The 13629-nt window shown below is 46.7% G+C and overlaps 1 protein-coding gene across 1 annotated transcript in view; it reads left to right on the forward strand.

Moving 5' to 3' along the window:
- Positions 1–13629, forward strand: part of ZCCHC2 (zinc finger CCHC-type containing 2) — a 104959-nt gene that overhangs the window by 62143 nt on the left and 29187 nt on the right. The window contains 1 exon segment of the mRNA XM_040353598.1: positions 3234–3325. Coding sequence (XP_040209532.1) covers positions 3234–3325 — 92 coding nt within the window.

The raw sequence follows: 13629 nt of genomic DNA on the forward strand, positions 1-13629 counted from the left end.
TACTGCAGAGGGCTTGTTTTATACATATGGTTTGGTATTGTGACAAAGGTGAGGCCCTTTTGGTCCCAGGTTACAACTCTCATTGCAGACCGTTTTGACCAGCCTAATGTTTGCAGCCTGGAGAGATGTTTACTGAGTCTGATGGACGATGAGTAATTGGATGCTGCCACAAAATTATTTCCTAGCCTTCTGTACCTTTATGCACAGAATTGAATAGCAATTCAGTGGATTCACTCTGACTGGTGAGCTATTGAGGCATGGAAAAAACAATTGTGTTGAACCTGCCTTTATATAGAATGACCTATGAAGCCTACAGTTTCCCCCAAAATGTTAATAAAATCTGGTTTAGATGGCTGCGTTCACAGGATACTCTGGAAGCCAATTAAGAGTCCGGAGGTACAGTAGCTCACAAAAGTACGTACACCCCTCACATTTTTATTATATCTTCATGTGACAACACTGAAGAAATGCTACAATGTAAAGTAGTGAGTGTCCAGCTTGTATAACAGTGTACATTTGTTGTCCCCTCAAAATAATACAACACACAGCCATTAATGTCTAAACTGCTGGCAACAAAAGTGAGTACACCCCTAAGTGAAAATTTCCAACTCGGGCCCACTTAGCCATTTCCCCCCCCCAGTGTCATGTGAATGTGACTCAGTTTTACAGGTTTAAGGTTTGAATTGGGAGCAGGTGTGTTAAATTTGGTATCTCTCTCTTACTGGTCACTGGAAGTTCGACATGACACCTCATGGCAAAGAACTCTGAGGATCTGAAAAAAGATTGTTGCTCTACATAAAGATGGCCAAGGCTATAAGATGATTGGCAAGACCCTGAAACTGAGCTGCAGCACGGTGGCCCAGACCATACAGCAGTTTACCAGGACAGGTTCCATGCAGAACAGGCCTCGCCTTGGTCGACCAAAGAAGTTGAGTGTACATGCTCAGCATCATATCCATAGACGTATGAGTGCTAAAGATGATGCACAAGAAACCCTGCAAACAGTTTGCTGAAGACAAGCGGACTAAGGACATGGATTACTGGAACCATGTCCTGTGGTCTGGTGAGACCTATATAAACTTATGGTCTTTTGGAGACTGGGCCACAGGGCAGTATTCCAACATAAGGACCCCTAACACACCTCCAAGATGACTACTGCCTTGTTAAAGAAGGTAAAGGTGATGGACTGGTCACACATGTCCCCAGACCTAAACCCTATTGAGCATCTGTGGGGCATCCTCAACCGCAAGGTGAAGGATCGCAAGGTCTCTAACAGCCACCAGCTCTGTGATGTCATCATGGAGGAGTGGAAGAGGACTCCAGTAGCAACCTGTGAAGCTCTGGTGAACTCCATGCCCAAGAGGGTTAAGGCAGAATAATAGTGGCCACACAAAATATTGAAACTTTGGGCCCAATTTGGACATTTTCACTTAGGGGTGTACTCCTACTTGTTGCCATCAGTTTAGACTAATGGCTGTGTTATTTTGAGGGGACAGCAAATTTAAATGGTTATACAAGCTGTACACTCACTACTTTACACTGTAGCAAAGTGTAATTTCTTCAGTGTTGTCACATGAAAAGATATAATAGAATTAAATACTGTATTTACAAAAATGTGAGGGGTGTACTCACTTTAGTGAGATATTGTAGATGTGGATTTGTTATACAGCATAACCCTGGAAGGGAGGTGACGCTGGACTTCTATTTGCTTCAGCTTTTTCCTGGGTGCAACAGACTTTAGGTACTGTATTGCGGAGGATTCTTTACCACCTTCCGCTTCCATGCAGAAACTGAATGCACTCCGACTTTTTTTTTTTTAATGCAGTATTGTACTCTTTACATATACAGCTGTCATAAAACGGTAACGGGTACAGATGCTACTTTGTCATCAGAAGTGCATAGTTTATCTTCCTGCACAATTTAATGTACATTTCTGGTGATCTAAATGTCCAAAGTGCTCTTTCCTATGTTCTATAAACCAGCATTGTTGGTGAGTGCAATAATAACCCTCAACATTGGTGTTAATAAATGCAATAACCTCCAGCACTGATGTCTGTGGACAAAATAACCTCCACAATGGAGGTCCCTGGCAGTGAAATTTAATCCCCACCCCTCCAGCATAGGTGGTCTGTGGCAGTAAAAAGTTTACTAACCCCCACCCCTCTCCCCCCCACGCTGTGTCAGGTTGGTGGTCGTGACAGAGTAACCACGCTGTCTAACTGGTGCCCAGTAGCTCATGTGCTGTGTTGGGCACCAAGGCTCTACAATGTCTCTGATCTCTGTGCATATGCACAGGATTTTGTGTTTAAAAGCTTGGTCTGCTGAATCTGCTTGTAAGAGATGCCTTATGCCTTTTTTTCACATGCTTTTTGATAGTGAGCACCTATTTAAAAGACATCCCTTGATAAATAATAATAAAAAAAAACGAAGTTTGAGCGACCACCTCTATTCTGCAAAGGGTATCTGTAACTGACAATATCGGCTCTAAAACAAGCAGGTTTACATGCTGCCTTACACCAACTTCAGTCAGAGCGCATGGTTGTACCTGTTCCTTCACAGTCCCCAAACCAAATTTGTAGTACCACCATTTAGGCTCTCCTCTGCACCCAGAATGTTAAATTGCTTACCCTTCTGAAGATCCAGGTATTCATGTCACAGGGAATTGGATGACTTTTTCCTAAAGGATTCCTCAGCCAAAACATGGTCTGCCAATGTTCCAAAGGACAATTCAGTTCCTGCAAACCTTTTGGGCTGGTAAATCAACTTTCCAAAGTCTGCCCTCCAGCTTTCACACTGTCTGAAGTACTTTTGGTCTAATTTAGCCCAAGTCAGAATTGTTCTTTTGTCCAGAAAAAATGTGTCTCTTTTTTAATGTCCCACATACTGGACATTAAAAATAGCACCAGCCCTTCACCACGATTTTTGTTTCTGCATGATGGTTCACTTCTGGGCCTAGTGATAACCCCCTTCAAGGCAGCTTCCTTAGCTAAGTTTCATGCCAGGTCACTTCAACTCAACGTCCTACTCTCTGGATCGTTCTATCAGTCTATCTAGCCAGACAATATGGTGGATCTCCAAATCTGCCTTGGGAGTAGGCAAGTAGTTTCTTCCTCCCTTTCTCCCTTTGCGGTGTATGATAGTCTATGTTCTACGAATATAAGCCCTGTGTTCTGTATTGTATTTCAAGATGAGTATTTACAAATTAAAAATGTTTTTTTTATTTTTTGTTTTAGGAAAATATTTTCGTCCCCGTCCCAGGCGCTCCTGCGGAATCAGAGAGTGTGCAAGTTCTTCCATAATAACCGGACAGAAACTGGACATCCCAGTAAGTGTAAATAAAATGAATGGTTATACTTGCTTACTGCAGCTTCTCTGTGTTCTAAGTCACTGTGGCAGATCTATTTTGGACTGGGTGGCAATTACACTGAACACGTGGAATATGATCGCTCGTAATATGACACAAGCTAGAGTGTGCTTTTGCCTCTCATAAATAAACGTCTTCGTGTACTGTATGTCAGTTTTTTAACCACTTCCATACCAGGCCTATTCTGGCACTCCTCTCCTACGCGTAAAAATCATAATATTTTTATTTTTTGTTGCTAGAAAATTACTCGGAAACCCATAAACTATATTAATATATATTTTTTCTTAGCAGACGCCCTAGGGAATAAAATGGCGGTCGTTGCAACTTTTTATCTCTCACTGTATTTGTATTTTTGTGTAAATGGATACCCAACATGCCAGGCTTGTTGTGCACATTAATGGAATGGTGCCAAACTCTGGTACTTAAAGATCTCCATAGGCGACACTTTTTTATATATATATATATATATATATATATATATATATATATATATATATATATATATATATATATATATATATATATATATATATATATATATATATATATATATATATATATATATAATTTTTAGAGGTTGCCAGTTTAGCGTTACAGAGGAGGACTAGTGGTAGAATTGTTGCTTGCGCTCTAACGCATGCGGCGATGCCTCACGTGCGGTTTGAACAGCATTTACATATGTGGGCGTACACTTTCTTAAAAAATTTTTTCGATCACCTTTATTCCTATTACAAGGAATGGTTCTTGACGGGTCCTCTTTATGGAGAGATGTGCGGTCAATAAGACCCTGCATCTCTCCTCCAGGCTGGAAAGCATGCTTACCAGCTGCGATCGCAGCTTTGTTTACAACCGTGGCCCGGACGTGGCGCTTTAACGTCACGCCCGGGCCTCCGTCGGTCAATCTTTATGGTCGTCTGATGGCGGCGGGAGGGGGGTGGGGGGGATGTCCCCTCCCGTCGCCTGTAAGAACGATCAAGCGGGTGGAACTGCTGGAAGTGGTTAAATAAAATTAAAATACTGGTAACAACGTCCTTCTTTAGATTCTTAGAACTCTGCTTTTATTCCTTACTTTTACCCAATTTTAGTGATTTCCCCCTCCCCATTTTTAATTGAACTATACAGGACATTAGGGGTGCAATTGCCACCAGAACAGGAAGGAATAAATTGCTAAGTGTTTTTTGTCTGTGTTCCTGTTGCATACATTTTTCTATGAGTAATCTCCAGTGGATTAATAATAAAAAATATCTCCCAGATCTTAAGGGTTGGGGGGGCGCTCATCCCCAAACCATCTGGGCAGGTGTCTATAATAAATGCATAAATATATACAAATAGATTTGTGGATTGAAAACACCCCACTGAACAACATACCCTACCCAAATATCAAGATTTATTAGATACAAAAGTTTCAAATGGCTTGATCCAAAAATCTACAACATAGACGCCCATTATGAATTCACATGTATTTGTTTATTCTACAGAAGGTATAAACCCACATGAGTATTTGACTTTGTTATTGCTGTCTTAACTGTGGTTTGTAGTGAGGATATCTGACTGACGTATAAAATTGATCAAGCTATGACTCACTCTTTTGTAGCAGCAAAATTGAAATATCTTGGACCCCTTTCACACTGGTGCTGCCCATAACGTCGGCGGTAAAATGCTGCTATTTTACCGTCGGATTTGCAGTGCATTTTGGCCACTAGCGGGGCGCTTTTTAACCCCCGCGAGCGTCCGAGAACGGGTTAATACCGCCCGCAATGCGCCGCTACAGCGACTGATTTCAATGGGGAGGAGCGGTGAGTTCACCGCTCGTAATGCGCTCCAAAGAAGCTGCTGGCAGGACTTTTCCTGACGCCCTGCCAGCGCACTGCTCGAGTGTGAAAGCCTGAGGGCTTTCACACTGGAGTGAATAGAGCAGCTATTTAAGGGCGGATTGCAGGTGCTATTTTTAACGCTATAGCGCTTGCAAAATGCCCTCAGTGTGAAAGGGGTCTTAATCATACAGTACAGGACACATAGACCATGGGTTGTAGGCTGGGAATCTTCAGGTGATTAGACCCTGGCAAAGCTTTTGAAGAACCCCACCATGGGTGTTTGCCTATGACCTTACCCAACTTTGTGAGTCCTCAGTCATACAATAGAAGCAGTGCATCTGGATCAGTGCAACCTCTGTAAAACCTTGGGAGCCGTACCTGGACCCCACACCCTTTGGACGCCCTGTAATGTTTCAGGCATTTGATCCAGCATGGGTGCATACCTCACCATTTGTTATACAAAGTCACAGGGTGCTGTACAGATCCAGGGCCTTGGTCCATTCCTGTGAACTCAAACAGTGAAGATATCTCTAGGGGTATTTCAACCAAGATGGGCAAAGCTTGAACCTTATACTAAGACCAGTAAAATGAACAGGTAAGACAAAGTTCTCCCTGTTTGCTGACCTGTTAGTGTAGCCCCACAGCAAGTATGAGATAGAATACCTCCCATTACTTGCTTTTCATGGTTTGTGCATCCTGAATAGTATTTATTTATATCAGGGCTCAACAAAACCCATAGTGACAAGAAATTTCATCCTGGCACCCGAATGCTTCCTCACACCCCGCACGCATTGAATTGCATTACATTCAGTGAAGCACAGGGGAGACATCCAGGGTCTTTTAGACCGTGAATATCATATTAAAGAGAACCTGTCGCCAAAAAAAAATTATTACATGGGGACACTCTGTCCCCTATGTGGTGGAAATGAAAGTTGGGCCGCTTTCACACATGCTGCCTGTTCTTTTTATCTGGCGGACCTGATCGGACACTCCATTTATCTCTATGGAGTGACAGATGTCCGTTGACATCCACCGCGATCCGATCCAGTTTGCCAAATCCAGAAGGATGGAGGTCCTATTTTCCATCTGTCTGGCGGTTCAGATGAACACAGACAGGTGGTCTATTTTCATCCAATCTCTCTAAAGAGGAGAACAGGGCTCTGACAGGTCTCAGCACAGTGAGCAGAGATGGACCCGTCATCCGCCTGCTCAGTGGAGATCAGCGGATCAATCCCTGATAAGCAGAGTCTGCCAAAACGGACATGCCCCGTGTGAAAGAGGCCTTGAGTAAAAAAAGAAGAAAATGTAAGTTACACCCAAGCACATAACCCCCCCCCCCCCCCCCAATATCCGCACGTACAAATGTAAGCTTGCGCATCAGGGTGCCTACACCTGAAACCGTTGATTGCGATACACATGCATATTGCTGCGCACACCAGATTGAGAGCAATAATTCTAGAACCAGACCCAATGCTAAAGTGATGATCTATAGGGGGCTTTTTAAACCGCACATATAGAAAACATAGGGTACTGAAGTTTGTTGCCATTTCCCAGGTGTATGCAAATTTAAAGTTTGACATGTTGGGTAACTATTTACTCAGTATAACCTCGTGTTCTACCACACAGTTGGAAAGCACTCCCTAGGACAGTGATGGCGAACCTTGGCACCCCAGATGTTTTGGAACTACATTTCCCATGATGCTCATGTACTCTGCAGTGAAGTTGAGCATCATGGAAAATGTAGTTCCAAAACATCTGGGGTGCCAATGTTCGCCATCACTGCCCTAGGAGCACACTTAACCCTGATCGCCCCTGATGTTAACCCCCTTCCTGCCAGTGTCAGTACAGTAAAAGCTTTTTTTTTTTTTTTTTTTATAGCACTGATCACTGTATTGGTGTCACTGGTCCCCAAAAAGTGTCAGCTGGTGTCCGATTTGTCTGCTGCAATGTTGCAGTCCCAGTAAACGCTGATCGACTGCCATTACTAATAAAAAGGCAATTTAAAATATCCCATAGTTGGTAGGGGCAAAAACGTTTGCGCAAACCCAATCAATATACGCTTATTGGGATTTTTTTTATCCAAAATGTTTTTTTAGATTGGATATGTTTATAGCAGAAAGTAAAAAATTTTTTTTAACTCCTTGAGGTGATCAAATACCACCAAAAAGAAAGCCCCATTGGTGGGGGAAAAAAGGGACATACATTTTGTTTGGATACAGCAATGCAGTGCCGTATCGCAAAAAATGGTCTGGTCGTGAAGGGGGTGAAATACCGATGTAACTACTTATGAAAAAAGCTTGGACTGCTAAAGTCTAGTGTCCATAGACACCCAAGATGCTTACCTGCATGTTCTCTGTTCCCTATCGTCAGCGTTTTCTGCACTTTACCGTAAGAGACAAACCCTTCCAGTTTGTCACACTGCCCTATGGCTTATCCTTGATTTCCAGGGTATTCACAAATGTGCTTGCACTGATTCTTGCCCTCTTAAGAACTCAGGTCACAGGTTATCTAGACAACCCTCTTCTGAAAAGACTCATTCTGTTCACCTATCTGCAAACCTCAACAATACTATTCAGGTGCTTCAGACCTTTGATTCCATACTCAAATCTAAAAAGTAGGCTTTCGATCCTTCACTCTGCCTGGAATACTTGCACTTCATTCTAAACAAAGTCCAAACAAAGGTCTCCTCTCCCCCCCCCCCCCCCCCACAAATCAAACTGGTCTCTCTGATTTCGCGCTAGAGCCTTCGGGTCGGAGACATCCCTTTTTGTGAGGGTCTCCATGAGTTTGCTGGGGTTTCATGGTAGCCTCCTTTTAAGGCTGTTGAAACAAACGTGCTCCTCTAAACCGCTCCAGCCAGGCAAGGAACTCCCTAACTTGGTGGAAGTACTTTCTTCCCTATTAAAAAATATGCCAGCCTCTTAAGATGGGGGGGGGGGTTTAATCTCAGTCCAGGGAGCATGGTCATCCAATGAAGCCAAGCTATCCATTGACGTTGGGGAGCTCAGAGCTATCAAAATAACACCTGATCAAGGTGGAAAAAGACGATGCTGCATCTGTGGCCTACATCAATCAGCAGAGGGGTACCCAAGAGTCATGCAGCCTTGAAGGAAGAAAGTCTGGTCATCTCATGGACAGTTGGAAAGTGGTTTACCTCAGTCTTCACTACCTGAATCAAGGGAAAAGGGCGCTTCACTCTAGCATCTTCTTCAATATGATATGTCGGCGATGGAGAGTTGTGGATATCCTGGCCTCCCAGGTTCAACAAGTTACCTCCTGCTTTTGGCCAAGATCATGGATTCTCTAGTACTGACATTGGATACTCCGATAATTACCTGGATCCAGTTCAGGTTAATCCATGCCTTTCCTCCACTGCAGATTCTGCCTCATCTGCTCTGAACTTTCACTATCCACGCAGCTGGTCCAGCTATCTACGGATTTGAAATACCCACTCTTCTTCAACCTCTTCTCTTTGCAGCGCCTCTGAGGTAGTCAGAATGATTGGTCTGCACAGTGAATCACTCTGGTCTGTCCTGGAATCACTGCACAGAGAAGAGGGAACAAATAGTTTTCTGAAAAGGTACTCTGAAATGACAGGTTTTAGCCTTGTCCATTTTTCTCTTCCGTTCACGAACGGACACAGCAGGGTTAGGGTTAGGGTTATATATCCTTCCTTTCAGGAGAGACTTGGGCAGAAAAAACAGCACTTCAAGTGTTAAAACACTTCTTTCAGTACAGAACCTCCCAGGGGGCGGGTCCCCCGGGTACATCCCACTCTCTGCACATGCAGCCCCAGTTTTTTTCTGCCTAACATTAGGAGAAGACATGGCTCCTCGGGGCCCATGTGCTCTGGAGGTTTTTAGGCGATTTTTTTTCGCTTTTATTTTATTTTTCCTGCATTTTTTGGATCCCGGGATCTACAATCAACTGCCGACCTGGGTGACAGGCTGGAACCTCGATTCTTGTAGTCCCCCCATGTTCGGCCATCGAGCGTGTGCTGGCCTTTAGCTATGCGCTGGGCCGTCCACTACATTCCCCGTGCTCCAGGGGTGGCCGGTGAGCGACATTCTCCAGGCACACATATGACCGGTCTCTATGGCCGTGTCACAGTGTGTAGGGCCGACAGCCAATGCCGTAAGCGGACGTTGGTTCTGTCTGGAATGCCTCCAGCCGGTGGTCGCAGGACAGGTAAGTAGTATCCCCTTGGCTTGGTGGTTCGGCTGGTGCATTCCTGGGGAGGTCGATTGAGGGTCCGCCCTGCTTTCCTTTTTCCCTTCCTCTCTCTCCTTCCCCTTTTTCTGGGTGGCGGCCATGAGGTGGGGGGTCCCTGGGGGCTCCGTTACTACCGGGGGGCTGTGCTGCTGTGGGGTGCTATTTTCCTGTCCTGTATGATGCCGTGTGTGCTGGGGGGGGGGGGGGTTCCTGCAGGGCCCTGCAGGGCCTGGTGCTTCTTTTACTGTGTTTGTCACTGTATTTTTAAAACACGTGTATGGCCGCCATTTTGCCGCTGACGCGCCTCTATTGACTCGGCGGCCATTTTCTTGTAGTCTGCATGCTGTTTTTCTGCATGTCGGTGGCCATCTTGGAAAAGTTTTGGCCTCTAGTGACCAGAATAACGGCGCCAAAAGCTCTCAGCACTCTTCCTGAGGCACAGCACGGGCAGCATTCTCAGCTTCTCAGTAGCCCTACAGCCTGGTGGGGTGGTGAGTCCTCTGGGGAGTCCCCTGCTCTCTGTTGCGGCCGGGAGGGTGGCCTGTGGGTTCCCGCCTTGCAGTACAAGGGCGGCATATACGGTGGGTCAGCATGGCGTCCGAACCGGAAGCTTCTACCCCAAGCATGCCAGAGTAAACCCTTAGTGCCCCTGTTCCTGCGGCCTCAGTGGATGCTATGACGGCAGTCCTTGACACTTTGTTGTCAGGATTGAAGTGGCGAGTGGCCAGAAGGGGGGTAAAAAGCACCCCCTCCCTCTGCCTTCTTCTGGGGATGTCTCTGACACGGAATCAGGCCCTGCTTCTGCGTCTGGCCCTGGTTCCGTCGTGTCAGATGATGCAGGCTTAGCCCACACAGACAGTGAGGATGACTCTGCTTCAGGATCAAAGCATGATAAGGAATTTGGAGCTCTTATCACTGCGGTGTGGGATACTCAGAAACTTGAGGATTTGGCGGAGGCATCAGACATGCCGGTCCCTTTTGGGTTCCGCAAGCCACCCCGCACCGCGAAAGTGTTTCCTTGTGTTCCATATTTGGACAAATTGTTGTACAAGGAATGGGATCGGCTGCAGAAAGTTTTTGCTGTTTCAAAATACTTTGCGGTCCGTTACCCGTTTGAGGAGGATTTCCTAAAAGAGTGGGCATCTCTTCTGTCAGTGGACCCCCCTGTTTCCAGACTGAACAAGGCTACCACGTTACCTGTGGAAGGGGCTCCCGCTTTTAAGGACCCCGCAGATAGGAGAACTGAGGCTGTGGCCCGCTCCATGTTCACAGTGGTGGGGTCGTCAGTGAGCCCGGTTTTGGCCGGGCCTCTGGTGTCGCAGACACTTGCAGAACGGGCAAAGTCCTTGCTGCAGGAGCTGGAGGCGCAGAATGTCTGAGACATGTGTGGACCTGGCCGACCAGTTGGTGCAGGGCCTAAAATTTGTGAGTCGGCCCTGGATACGCTCCCCTTGCTCTTCAGGGCCTCCACCTACGCGGTGGTACTACGCCGCCTCGTGTGGCTGAAGTGTTGGTCTGCGGACCAGTCTTCAAAAAAGGCCTTGGTGGACTTACCCTTTAAGGGTGAACGACTTTTTGGGGCGTCCCTGGATGACATCATAAAGGATGCCACAGGCGGTAAGAGCACTCTGCTCCCGCAATCTGGAAAGGGTAAGGAGCCTCGCTGGAAGCAAGGGCCCTCCTTTACTACCCCCAATCGTTTTTTTCGCCCGCCAAGTGCGGCAGGAAAGCGTTTTCAGGGTGCTAAGGCGCCCGCTGAAGGACAAAAGCGCCCCTGGTTACCGCAAGCCCAACAAGCCTGCGGACAAGCCTTCCTCTGCATGAAGGTCTGCCCCCGCACGCATCTCGGGTGGGGGGCCGACTTCGCGGCTCGGTGGAGGTCTCTTCTTTCCGACCGTTTGGGTTTGCAAAGTAGTTTCTCTCTTGTCTACCAAACAGATTTTTTCCCTCCAATCTCAGGCTTCCTCCAGATCGCCGGAAGGATCTGTCAGGGGCTGTCCAGGACCTGCTGGTCAGGGGAGTGGTTGTACCGGTTCCCTCAACAGAATGGTTTCAGGGTTTTTACTCCAATCTGTTTGTAGTCCCCAAAAAGGAAGGGGTCCGTCCAATCCTGGACCTCAAGGCCCTCAATTGCTTTGTCAAAGTACAAAAATTCAGGATGGAGTCGATTCGCTCAGTAGTAGCAGCGCTCCATCAGGGGGATTTTCTAGCATCCTTAGATATCAAGGACACGTACTTGCATATCCCAATATGCGCAAAACACCAGAGATTTCTGCGTTTTGCGAGGACCACTTTTAATTTGTGGCCCTCCCGTTCGGTCTGGCTTCGGCACCACAGGTTTTCACCAAGGTGCTCGCTCCGATTCTGGCCCTGCTGAGGCAGCGCGGGATCGATATTGTGGCATACCTGGACGACCTTCTTCTGAGAGCTTCTTCAAGCTCAGAATTAGAAGAGGACGTGTCTTATCACCTGTCGGACCCTACGAGAATTCGGTTGGCTATTGAATACCCAGAAGTCAGTACTGGTACCATCTCAGCGGCTGGAATACCTGGGGTTAGTCCTGGATTCCTCAGAGGCGAGAGTTTTCCTCCAAACGGAAAAACTACAGACATTACAGTCTGCGGTGCAGCGGTTGACGACCCAGAAATGGGCTTCGCTTCTGCATGAGAGTGCTGGGTCTGATGGTGGCCTCTTTTGAGCAGTGCCATATGCCCAATTTCACACTCGAGTGTTACAAAAGAGATTCTGTCACGTTGGGACAAGCTTCCTTCGTCTCTGGATTACCAGATTCGGGTGAGTCGACTGGTCAAGTCATCCCTAGTGTGGTGGCTAACATCTCCGGTACTTCGGACCGGAAAGTCGTTTCTGCCGTGCCATTGGACAGTGGTCACGACGGATGCCAGCCTCTCCGGCTGGGGGGGTGTCTGGGGTGTCCAGTCAGCCCAGGGGCGCTGGACTCAGGAGGAGTCCCGCATAACAATCGATGTACAGGAGCTTCGAGCGACCAAGTTGTGTCTCTCCAAGTGGTCTCTGGGTCTACAGGACCGACCGGTCAGGATCCAGTCCGACAACGCCACGGCCGTGGCGTATGTCAATCATCAGGGGGGCACACGGAGCTCGGCTGCAGCGGCGGAAGTCGCGCACATTCTCCAGGGTGCCGAAAGGTACGTTCCGGCTCTGTCGGCCGTGTACATTCCGGGGGTGCTGAACTGGCATCCCGACTACCTAAGTCGCCAAACGCTAGACCAAGGAGAATGGTCGCTACACCCGGAGGTATTTCAGAGCCTGTGCCAAAAATGGGGCACTCCAGACGTGGACCTTCTGGCGTCCCATCTCAATCGGAAGGTGTCACGGTTCGTGGCCAGATCAAGGGATCCGTGGGCGGACACGTCGGACGCGTTTGTGGCAACATAGGTTCACTATCGCCTAGTCTACGCCTTCCCTCCTCTGAAGCTTCTTCCTTGCCTGCTGCGCAGAGTGGAAGCCGAGGGGATACCAACAATCCTGATCGCTCCGGATTGGGCGCGCCGTCCCAGGTACGCGGACCTTGTGCGGTGTTCGGTGCTTCATGTCTTTAACCACTTAAGCCCCGGACCATATTGCTGCCTAAAGACCCAAGGGGTTTTTACAGTTCGGGACTGCGTCGCTTTAACAGACAATTGCGCGGTCGTGCGACGTGGCTCCCAAACAAAATTGGCGTCCTTTTTTCCCCACAAATAGAGCTTTCTTTTGGTGGTATTTGATCACCTCTGCGGTTTTTATTTTTTGCACTATAAACAAAAATAGAGCGACAATTTTGAAAAAAATGCAATATTTTTTACTTTTTGCTGTAATAAATATCCCCCAAAAACATATATAATTTTTTTTTCCCTCAGTTTAGGCCGATAAGTATTCTTCTACCTATTTTTGGTAAAAAAAATTGCAATAATCGTTTATCGGTTGGTTTGCGCAAAATTTATAGCGTTTACAAAATAGGGAATAGTTTTATTGCATTTTTATTTTTTTTTATTTTTTTACTACTAATGGCGGCGATCAGCGATTTTTTTCGTGACTGCGACATTATGGCGGACACTTCGGACAATTTTGACACATTTTTGGGACCATTGTCATTTTCACAGCAAAAAATGCATTTAAATTGCGTTCTTTATTGTGAAAATGACAGTTGCAGTTTGGGAGTTAAACACGGGGCGCTGTAACATTTAGGGATCACCTAGTGTGTGTTTACTAGTGTAGGGGGGT

This window comes from Rana temporaria, chromosome 5 (assembly GCF_905171775.1).
Source record: "Rana temporaria chromosome 5, aRanTem1.1, whole genome shotgun sequence".
Lineage (NCBI taxonomy): Eukaryota > Metazoa > Chordata > Amphibia > Anura > Ranidae > Rana > Rana temporaria.